General features: G+C 50.5%; 2 protein-coding genes across 3 annotated transcripts in view; both read left to right on the forward strand.

The window, feature by feature from the left end:
• The first annotated feature begins 5,422 nt into the window (after positions 1 to 5,422).
• Positions 5,423 to 9,825, forward strand: LOC138373424 (uncharacterized). Its single transcript, XM_069339628.1, has 2 exons — positions 5,423 to 5,458; positions 7,813 to 9,825. The coding sequence occupies exons 1-2, from the start codon at positions 5,423 to 5,425 to the stop codon at positions 9,823 to 9,825; spliced, it is 2,049 nt and encodes a 682-aa protein (XP_069195729.1).
• Positions 9,826 to 15,283: 5,458 nt separating this feature from the next.
• The window catches only part of LOC123770245 (acetylcholinesterase), a 488,614-nt gene continuing 482,658 nt past the window's right edge, over positions 15,284 to 21,239 (forward strand). For both annotated transcript variants that reach the window (XM_069339942.1, XM_069339943.1), the window contains exon 1: positions 15,284 to 15,588. The gene's annotated coding sequence lies outside the window, so the exon portion shown is untranslated. The remainder of the gene's footprint in view (positions 15,589 to 21,239) is intronic.

A 21,239-nucleotide genomic window follows, 5' to 3' on the forward strand; every position in this document is an offset into this window, starting at 1 on the left:
TGGTGGAGCCTGACTCCATACACAGTTTCAAGTGTAGATATGATAGAGCCCAATAGGCTCAGGAATCTGTACACCTGTTGATTGACGGTTGAGAGGCGGGACCAAAGAGCCAGAGCTCAACCCCCGCAAACACAACTAGGTGAGTACTAGGTGAGTACACACACACACACACACACACACACACACACACACACACACACACACACACACACACACACACACACACACACACACACACACACACACACACACACACACACACACACACACATACACACACACACACGTAAAAGTGACCATGTCTTTTTGGGAATAAAGTATGCAATGCGTTATAATCTGGAAGAAAATATGAAGGGTGATGCAATTGAAAAACTTGACTTCAGGAGAGGACATTATGGCAACCTTAGAAATTTTTTTAGTGAGTATAATTGGACAGACTTGTTGCTAGGCAAGACAGTGAATGAGATGTATGTCAAGTTTTGTGAAATATATGATAAAGGCACAAAATTTTTTATACCAAAACAGAGATGCAGAACTAGGAAACAGGATTAGTTCAACAGAAATTGCGAGAAGGCCAGAGACCAAAAGACACAAAAATGGAGTCAATACAGGAAGAGGCCAAACCCCCAAACATACCAGCGATACAAAGATGCGAGAAACAACTACACGGCAGTGAGGAGAGAGGCAGAAAGAAATTTTGAAAAAATGATGGCAGACAAATGTAGAACAGAACCAGGTCTATTCTATAAATTCATAAACAACAAATTGCAGGTAAAGGATAATATTCAGAGGTTGAAAATGGGAAATAGATTCACGGAAAATGAAAAGGAAATGTGTGAAGCATTAAATGAAAAGTTCCAAAGTGTGTTTGTACAAAATGAAATCTTCAGGGAACCAGACACAATAAGAATTTCAGAGAACAACATAGAGCACATAGAGGTGTCTAGAGACGAAGTGGACAAAATACTCAAGGAACTAAATAAGAACAAAGTAGTTGGTCCAGATGGAGTTTCACCATGGGTTCTGAGAGAATGTGTACCTGAGCTCAGCATTCCACTTCAACTGATTTTTCAGACATCCCTGTATACAGGAGTTGTAGCTGATGTGTGGAAAAGGCTAACATAGTTCCAATGTACAAAAGTGGAAGCAGGGAAGACCCCCTTAATTATAGACCGGTATCATTGACAAGTGTAATAGTCAAAATATTGGAAAAATAATTAAAACTAAATGAACACCTGGGGAGAATTGATATAATATCAGACAGACAGTATGGTTTTCGATCTGGAAGATCCTGTGTATCGAATTTACTGAGTTTCTATGATCGAGCAACAGAGATATTACAGGAAAGAGATGGTTGGGTTGACTGCATCTATCTAGACCTAAAAAAGGCTTTCGACAGAGTTCCACATAAGAGGTTGTTCTGGAAACTGGAAAATATTGGAGGGGTGACAGGTAAGCTTCTAACATGGATGAAAAATTTTCTGACTGATAGAAAAATGAGGGCAGTGATCAGAGGCAATGTATCGGACTGGAGAAATGTCACAAGTGGAGTACCACAGGGTTCAGTTCTTGCACCAGTGATGTTTATTGTCTACATAAATGATCTACCAGTTGGTATACAGAATTATATGAACATGTTTGCTGATGATGCTAAGATAATAGGAAGGATAAGAAACTTAGATGATTGTCGTGCCCTTCAAGATGACCTGAACAAAATAAGTATATGGAACACCACTTGGCAAATGGAATTTAATGTTAATAAATGCCATGTTATGGAATGTGGAATAGGAGAACATAGACCCCACACAACCTATATATTATGTGAGAAATCTTTAAAGAATTCTGATAAAGAAAGAGATCTAGGGGTGGTTCTAGATAGAAAACTATCATCTGAGGGACCACATAAAAAATATTGTGCAAGGAGCCTATGCGATGCTTTCTAACTTCAGAATTGCTTTTAAATACATGGATGGCGATATACTAAAGAAATTGTTCACGACTTTTGTTAGGCCAAAGCTAGAATATGCAGCAGTTGTGTGGTGCCCATATCTTAAGAAGCACATCAACAAACTGGAAAAAGTGCAAAGACATGCTACTAAGTGGCTCCCAGAGCTGAAGGGCAAGAGCTACGAGGAGAGGTTAGAGGCATTAAATATGCCAAAACTAGAAGACAGAAGAAAAAGAGTTGATATGATCACTACATACAAAATAGTAACAGGAATTGATAAAATCGATAGGGAAGATTTCTTGAGACCTGGAACTTTAAGAACAAGAGGTCATAGATTTAAACTAGCTAAACACAGATGCCGAAGAAATATAAGAAAATTCCCTTTCGCAAACAGAGTGGTCACTGTGCTAGGAGAAAGGGAGGTAAACCAGGCGGCCGTGGAAGATTTCGAAGTTACGAGAGAGGAGGTCAAGAGACACCTGCTGGATCTGGATGTTAGAAAGGCTGTTGGTCCAGACAAGATCTCGCCATGGGTACTGAAAGAGTGTGCAAAGGCACTTTGCTTGCCACTCTCCATAGTGTTTAGTAAGTCACTGGAGACGGGAGACCTACCAGAAATATGGAAAACGGCGAATGTGGTCCCAATATACAAAAAGGGCGACAGGCAAGAGGCACTGAACTACAGGCCACTGTCCTTGACTTGTATACCATGCAAGGTGATGGAGAAGATCGTGAGAAAAAACCTGGTAACACATCTGGAGAGAAAGGACTTCGTGACAAATCGCCAGCATGGATTCAGGGAGGGTAAATCTTGCCTGACTGGCTTAATAGAATTCTACGACCAGGTGACAAAGATTAAGCAAGAAAGAGAAGGTTGGGCGGACTGCATTTTCTTGGATTGTCGGAAAGCCTTTGACACAGTACCGCATAAGAGGCTGGTACATAAGCTGGAGAGACAGGCAGGTGTAACTGGTACGGTGCTCCAGTGGATAAGGGAGTACCTGAGCAATAGGAAGCAGAGAGTCATGGGAATTGATAGGGTAGATAAAGACAGGTTATTTAACACAAGGGGCACACGCACAAGGGGACACAGATGGAAACTGAGTGCCCAAATGAGCCACAGAGATATTAGAAAGAACTTTTTTAGTGTCAGAGTGGTTGACAAATGGAATGCATTAGGAAGTGATGTGGTGGAGGCTGACTCCATACACAGTTTCATGTGTAGATATGATAGAGCCCAATAGGCTCAGGAACCTGTACACCTGTTGATTGACGGATGAGAGGCGGGACCAAAGAACCAGAGCTCAACCCCCGCAAACACAATTAGGTAAGCACACACACACACACACACACACACACACACACACACACACCCACACACACAGGGGCCTCGTAGCCTGGTGGATAACGCGCAGGACTCGTAATTCTGTGGCGCGGGTTCGATTCCCGCACGAGGCAGAAACAAATGGGCAAAGTTTCTTTCACCCTAAGTGCCCCTGTTACCTAGCAGTAAATAGGTACCTGGGAGTTAGTCAGCTGTCACGGGCTGCTTCCTGGGGTGTGTGTGTGTGTGTGGTGTGGGAAAAAAAAAGTAGTTAGTAAAGAGTTGATTGACAGTTGAGAGGCGGGCCGAAAGAGCAGAGCTCAACCCCCGCAAAAACAAAACTAGTAAACACACACACACACACACACACACACAGACACACACACACACACACACACACACACACACACACACACACACACACACACACACACACACACACACACACACACACACACACACACACACACACACACACATCCTGGAGTAAGCGGCTACAGTGTGGAGTCTATTTCGAGTGAAAGACAAGACGAACCTAAAGTTGAGAGGCATGCCACCAGACAAGTCCCTGAGCGGAGAGATATTAACTACGACTGAAGGCTATTGAAATTAAACCTCACGTCACTGGAAGACTGAAGAGTCACGGGAGTCACTGAGTAGATAAAAAATGTTTTTATTATCACAGGTGGAACACGAACTAGGGGGACACAGGTGAAAACTGATTACCCTAATGAACCACTGAGACAGAAGAAATTTCAGGGCTAAAATCGTGAACAAATAATGTACTATAGGAACTGAGGTGGTGTACGCCGCAGACTTCATAAACAGTTTCAAATGTGGATATGTCAGAGAGCAACAGGATCAGGAGCTTGAACACCAGTTGACTGGCAGTGTGGAGTAGGGACCAAGGAGTCGAGCCTTGGTCTCCACGAATCGTTCAACCCCAGTAAGCTCAACTTGGGGAGTACCTTACCTGGAGGTCACCATGCGTTAGTTGTGAGCACCAACGTCCTCGCTGGACTTCACTATTGAAGGTGGTAGTTACTGCTAATATAACTTCGTGACTGATCGAGCAGGAACGTTTGTTCTCTTCAAAAGCTGTAGACAAGCGCTCTAATGCTCGTACTTTTAGTAGTGCTAATATCAGCTTTGAGTGTAATTTGTCGCAACTAATTGCAAATACATATAGTTGAGCAAAAATGTTTCCAAGAGTGCGTCCAGTGTCTCGTATCTGAAGTCTTGGGTAGCGTATACCCTCCTCTTTCTTCCCGCCATCCAAGATGGACTGTGGTGCCAAACTTCCTTATATTGAAAGTTCGTGAAACACAAATATCAAGTGTTGTGAGCTTTTAACAACTACAGTTTGCGAATTTACGACAGAAAATCAGCCGACATGTGAGCTTATGACACAAACTCGCCACTGTCGTCAACGTTTCACAGCCATGAACTCTGCACTGACTAAAAATATTCTCCACCTCGCTCGGCTGACATGCACGAAGCGCACTTCGAGACCATTATCCATACCAATTCCTTGCCGCAAGAACGGTCTTTATGAACGAGACCAGCTAATGGATCGCGGACAAGCAAACCAATGATATCTACGCCAGCACAGAGGATGAAAACCTGGACTTGAGGGTATTTTCTGGGGCACTTCTCGGTGGGGTCGACGGATAACGTCCAACTTTGAAAATAACATTCACCTTATTAGCCGCAAGTAACCAAGCCACCACACAAGGAATCAACTGCTTTGGCATCAAGATCCCGTCCTACCGAGTGAAGAATAAACGCATCTACGAGGTACAAGAGTGCTTCAAGTGCTACGAGTTCTCTCACCCCACCAAGTGTCAGCATCCCATCCAGAAGTGCAGCATCTGCGCCAAGGATCACCACCACTCCATCTGCAAGCCACAAACTCGATGCTGCCTACTCTGCAAAGGCGATCACTCTGCGATTTCCTACCGCTGCCCCTGCAGACAAGAAATAATTTTGAAAGAGGCTGAATTCAAAAAAGCATAACCTTTCACTACCTCCGCCGGCGCCTCCAGCATCAACTCCGGCACCGCAGCTCCCACCATTCTGGAAGCTTGGTTGGTGGGCGTTAGCTTCCATGGAGGAAGCTAACGTCCATAAAATGGAAGTTAGACAGCAAGATGAATCACATGTATACCAGGAAGAACTTCTTTAGGGTAAGCTCAGTGATTAAGTAGAATAAATTAGAGGGCAAATAATACTGAACTACGTCAATAGAGAGTTATAGTAGATATTAGACAAGATATTAGGTATTTTATAGTTAGATATTATATATTATATAGTTAGATATTAAATATTATTACCAACCCAAGCCGACTGATATGGGCTTGGGGCAAGACGAGGGGTCACAAATGACAGGTGAACACTGTAATGAGCCAGAGGGACGTACCAAGGAACATTTTATAGGTAAAAAGCGGAATAAGATAAAAAAGAGAGATATTATGGATATTGTCTCATATAAATGTAAACATACGGAGGATATACATTATTCAACCCCAGAAACGCAGCCGAGCGAGGGCACTTGTCCTCATATATTGAAGACTATACGCGAGAACAACCGTACGCACGCATGTATACCAACACGCACACACGCATGTATACCAACACGCACACACGCATGTATACCAACACGCACACACGCATGTATACCAACACGCACACACGCATGTATACCAACACGCACACACGCATGTATACCAACACGCACACACGCATGTATACCAACACGCACACACGCATGTATACCAACACGCACACACGCATGTATACCAACACGCACACACGCATGTATACCAACACGCACACACGCATGTATACCAACACGCACACACGCATGTATACCAACACGCACACACGCATGTATACCAACACGCACACACGCATGTATACCAACACGCACACACGCATGTATACCAACACGCACACACGCATGTATACCAACACGCACACACGCATGTATACCAACACGCACACACGCATGTATACCAACACGCACACACGCATGTATACCAACACGCACACACGCATGTATACCAACACGCACACACGCATGTATATCAACACGCACACACGCATGTATACCAACACGCACACAAGCATGTATACCAACACGCACACACGCATGTATACCAACACGCACACACGCATGTATACCAACACGCACACACGCATGTATACCAACACGCACACACGCATGTATACCAACACGCACACAAGCATGTATACCAACACGCACACACGCATGTATACCAACACGCACACACGCGTGTGCGTGTTGCCTCCACCACATTTCCAAAGGTGGTGGAGGCTCACTCCATACACAGTTTCAAGTGTAGATATGACAGAGCCCGATAGGCTCAGGAATCTGTACACCTGTTGATTGACGGTTGAGAGGCGGGACCAAAGAGCCAGAGCTCAACCCCCGCAAACACAACTAGGTGAGTACAACTAGGTGAGTACACGCATGTATACCAACACGCACAACCTGAACATATGAATAAGGGAAAAGCTATACCAGTTTGACAATTAGTGTTAAGAGCATTGATTCTGTATGCGGAAAACATCTCCTATGTATGTTCTATGTATGGGAACGGTTGGGGGTATGGGGGGGGTGGAGGGAGGGGTGGTGGGGGTTGAGGGGGGGTGGAGGGATGGGTGGTGGGGGTGGTGGAAGTGAAGGGGATTTGGCGAGCGGTCCGGATGAAGTTACTGGGATAGAGAAGTGTAGGTGTGTGACACGGACGCAGCCCACTCCCACACTCCCCACCCACAGGCGGAACCCATCCTCCTTAAATGATAGTACTTATAAACACTATTTGGTCACACCGTCGAAAAATGGACTGTTGAAGCCAACAACATTCACATTTTGCACTATTAAATTTGTAGAGAGCGTCCAAGAAAAGTCCAAGTCAAACATGAACATCCCTGGGCCTAGTAGAGCACACACTCGTGCACGACACAGGCCTAACATGGAGTATACTCCGCCCAGGCTTGCGTGCACAAGGTAGACAAGGCTTGGTTATATTACAAGGTTCTTCAGTTACTTTTAAATTGTTCCAGTATGAACTTTGAGGTAATTCCTTAGTTCGAACTTGATCTATATTAGGAAGGGAAGGAAACTATCAGGAGAAAGCGCCAAGCCATTAGATCATATAGCACTTGGAAGGAGTCAGGATAAAGATTTGGGATGGGACGGGGGGAGATAATGACGCCCAAACACTTGGACGGTCGGGGATTGAACGCCGACCTGCATGAAGCGAGACCATCGCTCTACCGTCCAGCCCAAGTGGTTGGGATCACTTTATTGGTAACAACAGTCCACTCTTGAACGTTAGACCAAATAGGTGGTAGAAGTACTATCATTACCGGGGTGCGTGACTACTGCTGCTTCCCTCGAGGTACTGATCATCAGCCCTAAAGTAGACCCAACACTACCACGGACACCCGGGACCTTAACGGGGCTCACACTACCACGGACACCCGGGACCTTAACGGGGCTAACACTACCAAGGACACACGGGACCTTAACGGGGCTAACACTACCACGGACACACGGGACCTTAACGGGGCTAACACTACCACGGACACACGGGAACTTAACGGGGCTAACACTACCACGGACACACGGGACCTTAACGGGGCTAACACTACCACGGACACCCGGGACCTTAACGGGGCTAACACTACCACGGACACCCGGGACCTTAACGGGGCTAACACTACCACGGACACACGGGACCTTAACGGGGCTAACACTACCACGGACACACGGGACCTTAACGGGGCTAACACTACCACGGACACACGGGACCTTAACGGGGCTCACAGTACCACGGACACACGGGACCATAACGGGGCCAACACTACCACGGACACACGGGACCTTAACGGGGCCATCACTACCACGGACACACGGGACCTTAACGGGGCTCACACTACCACGGACACACGGGACCTTAACGGGGCCAACACTACCACGGACACACGGGACCTTAACGGGGCTCACACTACCACGGACACACGGGTCCTTAACGGGGCCAACACTACCACGGACACACGGGACCTTAACGGGGCCAACACTACCACGGACACACGGGACCTTAACGGGGCCAACACTACCACGGACACACGGGACCTTAACGGGGCCAACACTACCACGGACACACGGGACCTTAACGGGGCTAACACTACCACGGACACACGGGACCTTAACGGGGCCAACACTACCACGGACACACGGGACCTTAACGGGGCTAACACTACCACGGACACACGGGACCTTAACGGGGCTAACACTACCACGGACACACGGGACCTTAACGGGGCTAACACTACCACGGACACACGGGACCTTAACGGGGCCAACACTACCACGGACACACAGGACCTTAACGGGGCTAACACTACCACGGACACACGGGACCTTAACGGGGCCATCACTACCACGGACACACGGGACCTTAACGGGGCTAACACTACCACGGACACACGGGACCTTAACGGGGCCATCACTACCACGGACACACGGGACCTTAACGGGGCCATCACTACCACGGACACACGGGACCTTAACGGGGCTAACACTACCACGGACACACGGGACCTTAACGGGGCTAACACTACCACGGACACACGGGACCTTAACGGGGCCATCACTACCACGGACACACGGGACCTTAACGGGGCCATCACTACCACGGACACACGGGACCTTAACGGGGCTAACACTACCACGGACACACGGGACCTTAACGGGGCCATCACTACCACGGACACACGGGACCTTAACGGGGCTAACACTACCACGGACACACGGGACCTTAACGGGGCCAACACTACCACGGACACACGGGACCTTAACGGGGCTAACACTACCACGGACACACGGGACCTTAACGGGGCTAACACTACCACGGACACACGGGACCTTAACGGGGCCAACACTACCACGGACACACGGGTCCTTAACGGGGCCAACACTACCACGGACACACGGGACCTTAACGGGGCCAACACTACCACGGACACACGGGACCTTAACGGGGCTAACACTACCACGGACACACGGGACCATAACGGGGCTAACACTACCACGGACACACGGGACCTTAACGGGGCCAACACTACCACGGACACACGGGACCTTAACGGGGCCAACACTACCACGGACACACGGGACCTTAACGGGGCCAACACTACCACGGACACACGGGACCTTAACGGGGCCAACACTACCACGGACACACGGGACCTTAACGGGGCCAACACTACCACGGACACACGGGACCTTAACGGGGCCAACACTACCACGGACACACGGGACCTTAACGGGGCCAACACTACCACGGACACACGGGACCTTAACGGGGCCAACACTACCACGGACACACGGGACCTTGATCTATTTCCTGCTTATCCCTGTGTCTCACCCAGTATGGGAAGTCTTCGCTTCTTTCTCTTTAGCCAGTCTTCTCCAGGGGAAGAAGCATGGTGGAGGGGGGACAGGAGCATGATGGCGGGGTAGGAACAGGGTCATATGGAGGATGATGAGGTCACAAGGAATGACCTCCTCCTTGATGGTCATTCCTTATTTGTGGTTGGTTGTTGAGTCTGTCTTTAATGGTGGAGGATGTGGTATGAGGCCGCAGTCTCAGAGGACGGCGAAGGTGACACGGGTTCTGATTTTTTGTATTAAATTTTGCCCCGAGGGACGAGTTTATTGGGCAGCGTCACTCATCCTGTGAGTGGACACACTGCCATTGTGACAGTATTGGGCAGCGTCACTCATCCTGTGAGTGGACACACCGCCATAGTGACAGTATTGGGCAGCGTCACTCATCCTGTGAGTGGACACACCACCATAGTGACAGTATTGGGCAGCGCCACTCATCCTGTGAGTGGACACACCGCCATAGTGACAGTATTGGGCAGCGCCACTCATCCTGTGAGTGGACACACCGCCATAGTGACAGTATTGGGCAGCGTCACTTATCCTGTGAGTGGACACACCGCCATAGTGACAGTACTGGGCACCGCCACTCATCCTGTGAGTGGACACACCACCATAGTGACAGTATTGGGCAGCGCCACTCATCCTGTGAGTGGACACACCGCCATAGTGACAGTATTGGGCAGCGCCACTCATCCTGTGAGTGGACACACCGCCATAGTGACAGTATTGGGCAGCGTCACTCATCCTGTGAGTGGACACACCACCATAGTGACAGTATTGGCCAGCGCCACTCATCCTGTGAGTGGACACACCGCCATAGTGACAGTATTGGGCAGCGCCACTCATCCTATGAGTGGACACACCGCCATAGTGACAGTATTGGGCAGCGCCACTCATCCTGTGAGTGGACACACCCCCATAGTGACAGTATTGGGCAGCGCCACTCATCCTGTGAGTGGACACACCGCCATAGTGACAGTATTGGCGAGCGCCACTCACCTTGTGAGTGGACACACCACCATAGTAACAGTATTGGGCAGCGCCACTCATCCTGTGAGTGGACACACCGCCATAGTGACAGTATTGGGCAGCGCCACTCATCCTGTGAGTGGACACACCGCCATAGTGACAGTATTGGGCACCGCCACTCATCCTGTGAGTGGACACACCGCCATAGTGACAGTATTGGCCAGCGCCACTCATCCTGTGAGTGGACACACCGCCATAGTGACAGTATTGGGCAGCGTCACTCATCCTGTGAGTGGACACCACCATAGTGACAGTATTGGCCAGCGCCACTCATCCTGTGAGTGGACACACCGCCATAGTGACAGTATTGGCCAGCGCCACTCATCCTGTGAGTGGACACACCGCCATAGTGACAGTATTGGGCAGCGCCACTCATCCTGTGAGTGGACACACCGCCATAGTGACAGTATTGGCGAGCGCCACTCACCTTGTGAGTGGACACACCGCCATAATGACAGTATTGGGCAGCGCCACTCATCCTGTGAGTGGACACACCACCATAGTGACAGTATTGGGCAGCGCCACTCATCCTGTGAGTGGACACACCGCCATAGTGACAGTATTGGGCAGCGCCACTCATCCTGTGAGTGGACACACCGCCATAGTGACAGTATTGGGCAGCGCCACTCATCCTGTGAGTGGACACACCGCCATAGTGACAGTATTGGCGAGCGCCACTCACCTTGTGAGTGGACACACCGCCATAATGACAGTATTGGGCAGCGCCACACATCCTGTGAGTGGACACACCGCCATAGTGACAGTATTGGGCAGCGCCACTCATCCTGTGAGTGGACACACCGCCATAGTGACAGTATTGGGCAGCGCCACTCATCCTGTGAGTGGACACACCGCCATAGTGACAGTATTGGGCAGCGCCACCCATCCTGTGAGTGGACACACCGCCATAGTGACAGTACTGGGCAGCGCCACTCATCTTGTGAGTGGACACACCGCCATAGTGACAGTATTGGGCAGCGCCACTCATCCTGTGAGTGGACACACCGCCATAGTGACAGCATTGGCCAGCGCCACTCATCCTGTGAGTGGACACACCGCCATAGTGACAGTATTGGCCAGCGCCACTCATCCTGTGAGTGGACACACCGCCAAAGTGACAGTATTGGGCAGCACCACTCATCCTGTGAGTGGACACACCGCCATAGTGACAGTATTGGGCAGCGCCACTCATCCTGTGAGTGGACACACCGCCATAGTGACAGTATTGGGCAGCGCCACTCATCCTGTGAGTGGACATACCGGCGCTCATCTTGTGAGTGGACACACCACCATTGTGACAGTATTGGGCAGCGTCACTCATCCTGTGAGTGGACACACCGCCATAGTGACAGTATTGGGCAGCGCCCCTCATCCTGTGAGTGGACACACCGCCATAGTGACAGTATTGGGCAGCGTCACTCATCCTGTGAGTGGTCACACCCCCATAGTGACAGTATTGGGCAGCGTCACTCATCCTGTGAGTGGACACACCGCCATAGTGACAGTATTGGGCAGCGTCACTCATCCTGTGAGTGGACACACCCCCATAGTGACAGTATTGGGCAGCGTCACTCATCCTGTGAGTGGACACACCGCCATAGTGACAGTATTGGGCAGCGTCACTCATCCTGTGAGTGGACACACCGCCATAGTGACAGTACTGGGCAGCGCCACTCATCCTGTGAGTGGACACACCGCCATAGTGACAGTATTGGGCAGCGCCACTCATCTTGTGAGTGGACACACCACCATAGTGACAGTATTGGGCAGCGCCACTCATTCTGTGAGTGGACACACCACCGTAGTGACAGTATTGGGCAGCGCCACTCATCCTGTGAGTGGACACACCACCGTAGTGACAGTACTGGGCAGCGCCACTCATCTTGTGAGTGGACACACCGCCATAGTGAGAGTATTGGGCAGCGCCACTCATCCTGTGAGTGGACACACCGCCATAGTGACAATATTGGGCAGCGCCACTCATCCTGTGAGTGGACACACCGCCATAGTGACAGTATTGGGCAGCGTCACTCATCCTGCGAGTGGACACACCACTATAGTGACAGTATTGGGCAGCGCCACTCATCCTGTGAGTGGACACACCGCCATAGTGACAGTATTGGGCAGCGCCACTCATCCTGTGAGTGGACACACCGCCATAGTGACAGTACTGGGCACCGCCACTCATCCTGTGAGTGGACACACCACTATAGTGACAATATTGGGCAGCGCCTCTCATCCTGTGAGTGGACACACCACCATAGTGACAGTATTGGGCAGCGCCACTCATCCTGTGAGTGGACACACCACCATAGTGACAGTATTGGGCAGCGTCACTCATCCTGTGAGTGGACACACCACCATAGTGACAGTATTGGGCAGCGCCACTCATTCTGTGAGTGGACACACCACCATAGTGACAGTATTGGGCAGCGCCACTCATCCTGTGAGTGGACACACCGCAATAGTGACAGTACTGGGCAGCGCCACTCATCCTGTGAGTGTACACACCGCCATAGTGACAGTATTGGGCAGCGCCACTCATCTTGTGAGTGGGCACACCGGCGCTCATCTTGTGAGTGGACACACCACCATTGTGACAGTATTGGGCAGCGTCACTCATCCTGTGAGTGGACACACCACCATAGTGACAGTATTGGGCAGCGCCACTCATTCTGTGAGTGGACACACCACCATAGTGACAGTATTGGGCAGCGTCACTCATCCTGTGAGTGGACACACCACCATAGTGACAGTATTGGGCAGCGCCACTCATCCTGTGAGTGGACACACCGCCATAGTGACAGTATTGGGCAGCGCCACTCATCCTGTGAGTGGACACACCGGCGCTCATCTTGTGAGTGGACACACCACCATTGTGACAGTATTGGGCAGCGTCACTCATCCTGTGAGTGGACACACCGCCATAGTGACAGTATTGGGCAGCGCCCCTCATCCTGTGAGTGGACACACCGCCATAGTGACAGTATTGGGCAGCGTCACTCATCCTGTGAGTGGTCACACCCCCATAGTGACAGTATTGGGCAGCGTCACTCATCCTGTGAGTGGACACACCGCCATAGTGACAGTACTGGGCAGCGCCACTCATCCTGTGAGTGGACACACCGCCATAGTGACAGTATTGGGCAGCGCCACTCATCTTGTGAGTGGACACACCACCATAGTGACAGTATTGGGCAGCGCCACTCATTCTGTGAGTGGACACACCACCATAGTGACAGTATTGGGCAGCGCCACTCATCCTGTGAGTGGACACACCACCGTAGTGACAGTACTGGGCAGCGCCACTCATCTTGTGAGTGGACACACCGCCATAGTGAGAGTATTGGGCAGCGCCACTCATCCTGTGAGTGGACACACCGCCATAGTGACAATATTGGGCAGCGCCACTCATCCTGTGAGTGGACACACCGCCATAGTGACAGTATTGGGCAGCGTCACTCATCCTGTGAGTGGACACACCACTATAGTGACAGTATTGGGCAGCGCCACTCATCCTGTGAGTGGACACACCGCCATAGTGGCAGTATTGGGCAGCGCCACTCATCCTGTGAGTGGACACACCGCCATAGTGACAGTACTGGGCAGCGTCACTCATCCTGTGAGTGGACACACCACTATAGTGACAGTATTGGGCAGCGCCACTCATCCTGTGAGTGGACACACCACCATAGTGACAGTATTGGGCAGCGCCACTCATCCTGTGAGTGGACACACCACCATAGTGACAGTATTGGGCAGCGCCACTCATCCTGTGAGTGGACACACCGCCATAGTGACAGTATTGGGCAGCGCCACTCATCTTGTGAGTGGACACACCGCCATAGTGACAGTATTGGGCAGCGCCACTCATCCTGTGAGTGGACACACCGCCATAGTGACAGTATTGGGCAGCGCCACTCATCCTGTGAGTGGACACCGCCATAGTGACAGTATTGGGCAGCGCCACTCATCTTGTGAGTGGACACACCACCATAGCAGCATGTACAACACTCCCCAATAGGAAGAAAACCCGCTGGGTTGTTCATCCTGTCACTTGTACCCAGACACAGCTGGGACTTGCTTAACTGTCTCAAGTGAACAACTTGTTGTACCAAAATACGCCGGAGAGAATGTTATGTACGCCTGTATGACTGTGATGGGGAAGTATAGTGGTAATCACCATCGGCTGGTGCAGGTTACTACCCACAACAAGAATGTTGGCCAAAGATTAAAGCAATGATTGTCAGTGGTGGGGCAGTTGGCGGGAGTGTTGTGTGTAGGCGGGGCGGGGGAGTAGGAGGGTGGTACTGCTGCCCTTCCCACAGTGGTGATGGTTTTCCAGCCCCGCCAGCCCCAGGCCGTCGACGCCGCCAGGGGGCCCGCGCCCCGCCACAACCGCCGCCAGGGGGCCCGCCCCCCCCGCGACAACCACCGCCAGGGGGCCCGCCCCCCCGCCACAACCGCCGCCACACTGGGCTCCACCTGCCGCCTCACTCACCTCCGTGCCGCCGTGGGGCGCGTCCATCACCCGCGCTCCGCATCTCGCCTCCACTTTGTTCCAGTTTGGACCTGATCCCACAAGAGCGAACAATACCCCGCCAAATTACTCCACATACAGATACTTCGCGCGTGATAATTCTTGAGTGATTAGCCGTCTTATACAAGGAAATGTTTAAGTGGTGGAATGTTTAGTTCTTGCTTAGCGAGGGAGAGTGAGAGACACTGAGGGGAGAGACACTGAGAGGGGAGAGAAGGCAGGCCACAGCGACCACAGGTGTGCAGCCGGATGCTGAAGCCGCAGAGGTGAGTACCATACACCTGTCCTTCAGTACCATACACCTGTCCTACTGTACCATACACCTGTCCTTCAGTACCATACACCTGTCTACAGTACCCTACACCTGTTCTACAGTACCATACACCTGTCCTTCAGTACCATACACATGTCCTTCAGTACCATACACCTGTCCTTCAGTACCATACACCTGTCCTACTGTACCATACACCTGTCCTTCAGTACCATACACCTGTCCTTCAGTACCATACACCTGTCCTACTGTACCATACACCTGTCCTTCAGTACCATACACCTGTCCTTCAGTACCATACACCTGTCCTACTGTACCATACACCTGTCCTTCAGTACCATACACATGTCCTAAAGTACCATACACCTGTCCTACAATACCATACACCTGTCCTTCAGTACCATACACCTGTCCTTCAGTACCATACACCTGTCTACAGTACCCTACACCTGTTCTACAGTACCATACACCTGTCTACAGTACCATACACCTGTTCTACAGTATCATACACCTGTCTACAGTAACACATACCTGTCTACAGTACCATACACGTGTCCTACAGGTATCATACACCTGTCCTACAGTACCATACACCTGTCCTACAGTATCATACACCTGTTCTACAGTACCATACACCTGTCCTACAGTACCATACACCTGTTCTACAGTATCATGCACCTGTCTACAGTACCATACACCTGTCTACAGTATCATACACCTATTTGCAGTACCACACACCTGTCCTACAGTACCATACACCTGTCTACAGAATCATACACCTGTCCTACAGTACCATACACCTGTCCTACAGTACCATACACCTGTCCTACAGTATCGTACACCTGTCATACATTACCATACACCTGTTCTACAGTATCATACACCTGTCCTTCAGTACCATACACCTGTCCTACAGTACCATACACCTCTCTACAGTACCATACACCTGTTCTACAGTATCATGCACCTGTCTACAGTACCATACACCTGTCTACAGTATCATACACCTATTTGCAGTACCACACACCTGTCCTACAGTACCATACACCTGTCCTACAGTACCATACACCTGTTCTACAGTATCATGCACCTGTCTACAGTACCATACACCTGTCTACAGTATCATACACCTACTTGCAGTACCACACACCTGTCCTACAGTACCATACACCAGTCTACAGAATCATACACCTGTCCTACAGTACCATACACCTGTTCTACAGTACCATACACCTGTTCTACAGTACCATACACCTGTCTATAGTACCATACACCTGTCTACAGTACCATACACCTGTCCTAAAGTACCATACACCTGTCCTACAGTACCATACACCTGTCTACAGTACCATACACCTATCTACAGTACCATACACCTGTCCTACTGTACCATACACCTGTCCTACAGTACCATACACCTGTCTACAGTATCATATCTGACCACATCCTCTACACCTGTTCCTCACTCACGCATACACCTGTCTCCTTCAAGCATGACCCGTTACTCTTGGCCTACACCTGTCACTCATCCATCGCTCCACACCTGTCTTTTTCACTCTTTTATTTCACTTTGTTTTCATCCCATGTTAACCTGTCTCCCACACACCTGTCCTGCACCCCGTCGTACACACCTGTCTCCCATACACCCGGCCTCCACCCCGCCGTTCACACCTGTCTCCCACACACCTGTCCTGCACCCCGTCGTACACACCTGTCTCCCATACACCCGGCCTCCACCCCGCCGAACACACCTGTCTGCCACACACCTGGCCATCACCCCCGGCATACACACCTGGCCATAACCCCGCCATACACACCTGTCTCCCACACACCTGGCCTCCAACCCACCGTATACACCTGTCTCCCACACACCTGGCCTCCAACCCGCCGTATACACCTGTCTCCCACACACCTGGCCTCCAACCCGCCGTATACACCTGTCTCCCACACACCTGGCTATCATCCTGCCATACACACCTGTCTCCCATAGACCTGGCCCTCACCACGCCTTCAACATCTGTCTCCTGAACACACACTTCCCACACTGCCATTCACACCTGTCAGTCACCACGCGTTCTTCAACTGTCACTCAAAAACACCTGGTTGTCACTCCACCCTCCACACACCTGCCTCCTATACACCTGGTCCTCGACACGTCCTCCACACCTGGAAGACTGAACCTTTCCACCACGAGAAGCAATAATGTTTCTTTACCCACAAAGCCTCGTTACTGTTTGGGCTCAGCGAGGCGCAGGGCCCTCACGAAGTATATAGATCTCCAGAGACGTGTGAGGCCCTAGGTAACACCACTGGTTTAGGCCCTAGGTAACACCCTTGCTTTAGGCCCTAGGTAACACCACTGCTTTAGGCCCTAGGTAACACCCTTGCTTTAGGCCCTAGGTAACACCCTTGCTTTACGCCCTAGGTAACACCACTGGTTTAGGCCCTAGGTAACACCCTTGCTTTAGGCCCTAGGTAACACCACTGCTTTAGGCCCTGGTAACACCCTTGCTTTAGGCCCTGGTAACACCACTGGTTTAGGCCCTGGTAACACCACTGCTTTAGGCCCTAGGTAACACCCTTGCTTTAGGCCCTAGGTAACACCCTTGCTTTAGGCCCTAGGTAACACCCTTGCTTTAGGCCCTGGTAACACCCTTGCTTTAGGCCCTAGGTAACACCACTGGTTTACGCCCTAGGTAACACCACTGGTTTACGCCCTAGGTAACACCACTGGTTTAGGCCCTGGTAACACCACTGCTTTAGGCCCTGGTAACACCACTGGTTTAGGCCCTAGGTAACACCCTTGCTTTAGGCCCTAGGTAACACCACTGGTTTAGGCCCTAGGTAACACCACTGCTTTAGGCCCTAGGTAACACCACTGCTTTAGGCCCTAGGTAACACCCTTGCTTTAGGCCCTAGGTAACACCACTGGTTTAGGCCCTGGTAACACCCTTGCTTTAGGCCCTAGGTAACACCACTGGTTTAGGCCCTGGTAACACCACTGCTTTAGGCCCTAGGTAACACCACTGCTTTAGGCCCTAGGTAACACCACTGCTTTAGGCCCTAGGTAACACCACTGCTTTAGGCCCTGGTAACACCACTGCTTTAGGCCCTAGGTAACACCACTGCTTTAGGCCCTAGGTAACACCCTTGCTTTAGGCCCTGGTAACACCCTTGCTTTAGGCCCTAGGTAACACCACTGGTTTAGGCCCTAGGTAACACCCTTGCTTTAGGCCCTAGGTAACACCACTGGTTTAGGCCCTAGGTAACACCACTGCTTTAGGCCCTAGGTAACACCACTGCTTTAGGCCCTAGGTAACACCCTTGCTTTAGGCCCTAGGTAACACCACTGGTTTAGGCCCTGGTAACACCCTTGCTTTAGGCCCTAGGTAACACCACTGGTTTAGGCCCTAGGTAACACCACTGGTTTAGGCCCTAGGTAACACCCTTGCTTTAGGCCCTAGGTAACACCCTTGCTTTAGGCCCTAGGTAACACCACTGCTTTAGGCCCTAGGTAACACCACTGCTTTAGGCCCTGGTAACACCACTGCTTTAGGCCCTAGGTAACACCACTGCTTTAGGCCCTAGGTAACACCCTTGCTTTAGGCCCTGGTAACACCCTTGCTTTAGGCCCTAGGTAACACCACTGGTTTAGGCCCTAGGTAACACCCTTGCTTTAGGCCCTAGGTAACACCACTGGTTTAGGCCCTAGGTAACACCACTGCTTTAGGCCCTAGGTAACACCACTGCTTTAGGCCCTAGGTAACACCCTTGCTTTAGGCCCTAGGTAACACCACTGGTTTAGGCCCTGGTAACACCCTTGCTTTAGGCCCTAGGTAACACCACTGGTTTAGGCCCTAGGTAACACCACTGGTTTAGGCCCTAGGTAACACCCTTGCTTTAGGCCCTAGGTAACACCACTGGTTTAGGCCCTAGGTAACACCACTGCTTTAGGCCCTAGGTAACACCACTGCTTTAGGCCCTAGGTAACACCCTTGCTTTAGGCCCTAGGTAACACCACTGGTTTAGGCCCTGGTAACACCCTTGCTTTAGGCCCTGGTAACACCACTGGTTTAGGCCCTAGGTAACACCACTGCTTTAGGCCCTAGGTAACACCACTGCTTTAGGCCCTAGGTAACACCACTGGTTTAGGCCCTAGGTAACACCCTTGCTTTAGGCCCTAGGTAACACCACTGGTTTAGGCCCTAGGTAACACCACTGGTTTAGGCCCTGGTAACACCCTTGCTTTAGGCCCTAGGTAACACCACTGGTTTAGGCCCTGGTAACACCACTGCTTTAGGCCCTAGGTAACACCACTGGTTTAGGCCCTACCTTGAGGCTACCTTGAGGTGCTTCCGGGGCTTAGTGTCCCCGCGGCCCGGTCGTCGACCAGGCCTCCTGGTTGCTGGACTGATCAACCAGGCTGTTAGACGCGGCTGCTCGCAGCCTGACGTATGAGTCACAGCCTGGTTGATCAGGTATCCTTTGGAGGTGCTTATCCAGTTCTCTCTTGAACACTGTGAGGGGTTTGCCAGTTATGCCCCTTATGTGTAGTGGAAGCGTGTTGAACAGTCTCGGGCCTCTGATGTTGATAGAGTTCTCTCTCAGAGTACCTGTTGCACCTCTGCTTTTCAACGGGGGTATTCTGCACATCCTGCCATGTCTTCTGGTCTCATGTGGTGTTATTTCTGTGTGCAGGTTTGGGACCAGCCCCTCAATTATTTTCCACGTGTAAATTATTATGTATCTCTCCCGCCTGCGCTCAAGGGAGTACAGATTTAGGCTCTTTAGTCGGTCCCAGTAATTTAGATGTTTTACTGAGTGGATTCTAGCAGTAAAGGATCTCTGCACGCTCTCTAGGTCAGCAATTTCTCCAGCTTTGAAAGGGGCTGTCATTGTGCAGCAGTACTCCACTCTAGATAGCACAAGCGTTTTGAAAAGTATCATCATCGGTATAGCATCTCTAGTGTGAAAAGTTCTTGTTATCCAACCTGTCATTTTTCTTGCAGTTGTGACGGCTACTTTATTGTGTTCTTTAAAGGTAAGGTCTTCCGACATGAGTACACCCAGGTCCTTTACATTGCCTTTTCGTTCTATGTTATGATTTGCCTGCGTTTTGTACGTGGTTTCTGTTTTTATATTTTCAATTTTTCCGTAGCGCATGAGCTGAAACTTATCCTCGTTGAATACCATATTATTTTCTGTAGCCCATAGAAAGACCTGATCTACATCTGATTGGAGGTTTGCCGTGTCCTCTATGTTGCCAACTCTCATGAAAATCTTAGTGTCATCTGCAAAGGATGATACAGTGCTATAGGTTGTGTTCTGGTCTATGTCCGATATGAGGATGAGAAAAAGTACTGGAGCAAGCACAGTACCCTGGGGGACTGAGCTCTTCACGGTTGATGGGCTGGATTTTATTTTGTTGACTATTACACATTGGGTTCTGTCAGTCTGTCAGCCCTGGTAACACCCTTGCTTTAGGCCCTAGGTAACACCACTGGTTTAGGCCCTGGTAACACCCTTGCTTTAGGCCCTAGGTAACACCACTGGTTTAGGCCCTGGTAACACCACTGCTTTAGGCCCTAGGTAACACCACTGGTTTAGGCCCTGGTAACACCCTTGCTTTAGGCCCTAGGTAACACC

Source organism: Procambarus clarkii, chromosome 42, assembly GCF_040958095.1.
Source record: "Procambarus clarkii isolate CNS0578487 chromosome 42, FALCON_Pclarkii_2.0, whole genome shotgun sequence".
Lineage (NCBI taxonomy): Eukaryota > Metazoa > Arthropoda > Malacostraca > Decapoda > Cambaridae > Procambarus > Procambarus clarkii.

Excerpts from the sequence above, each read along its gene's own strand:
- LOC138373424 (XM_069339628.1), top strand. The coding sequence starts at position 5,423 with ATGAATCACATGTATACCAGGAAGAACTTCTTTAGG. Across the intron at positions 5,459-7,812 it reads CCAGGAAGAACTTCTTTAGG|GACACACGGGACCTTAACGG; the intron begins GTAAGCTCAGTG and ends AACACTACCAAG.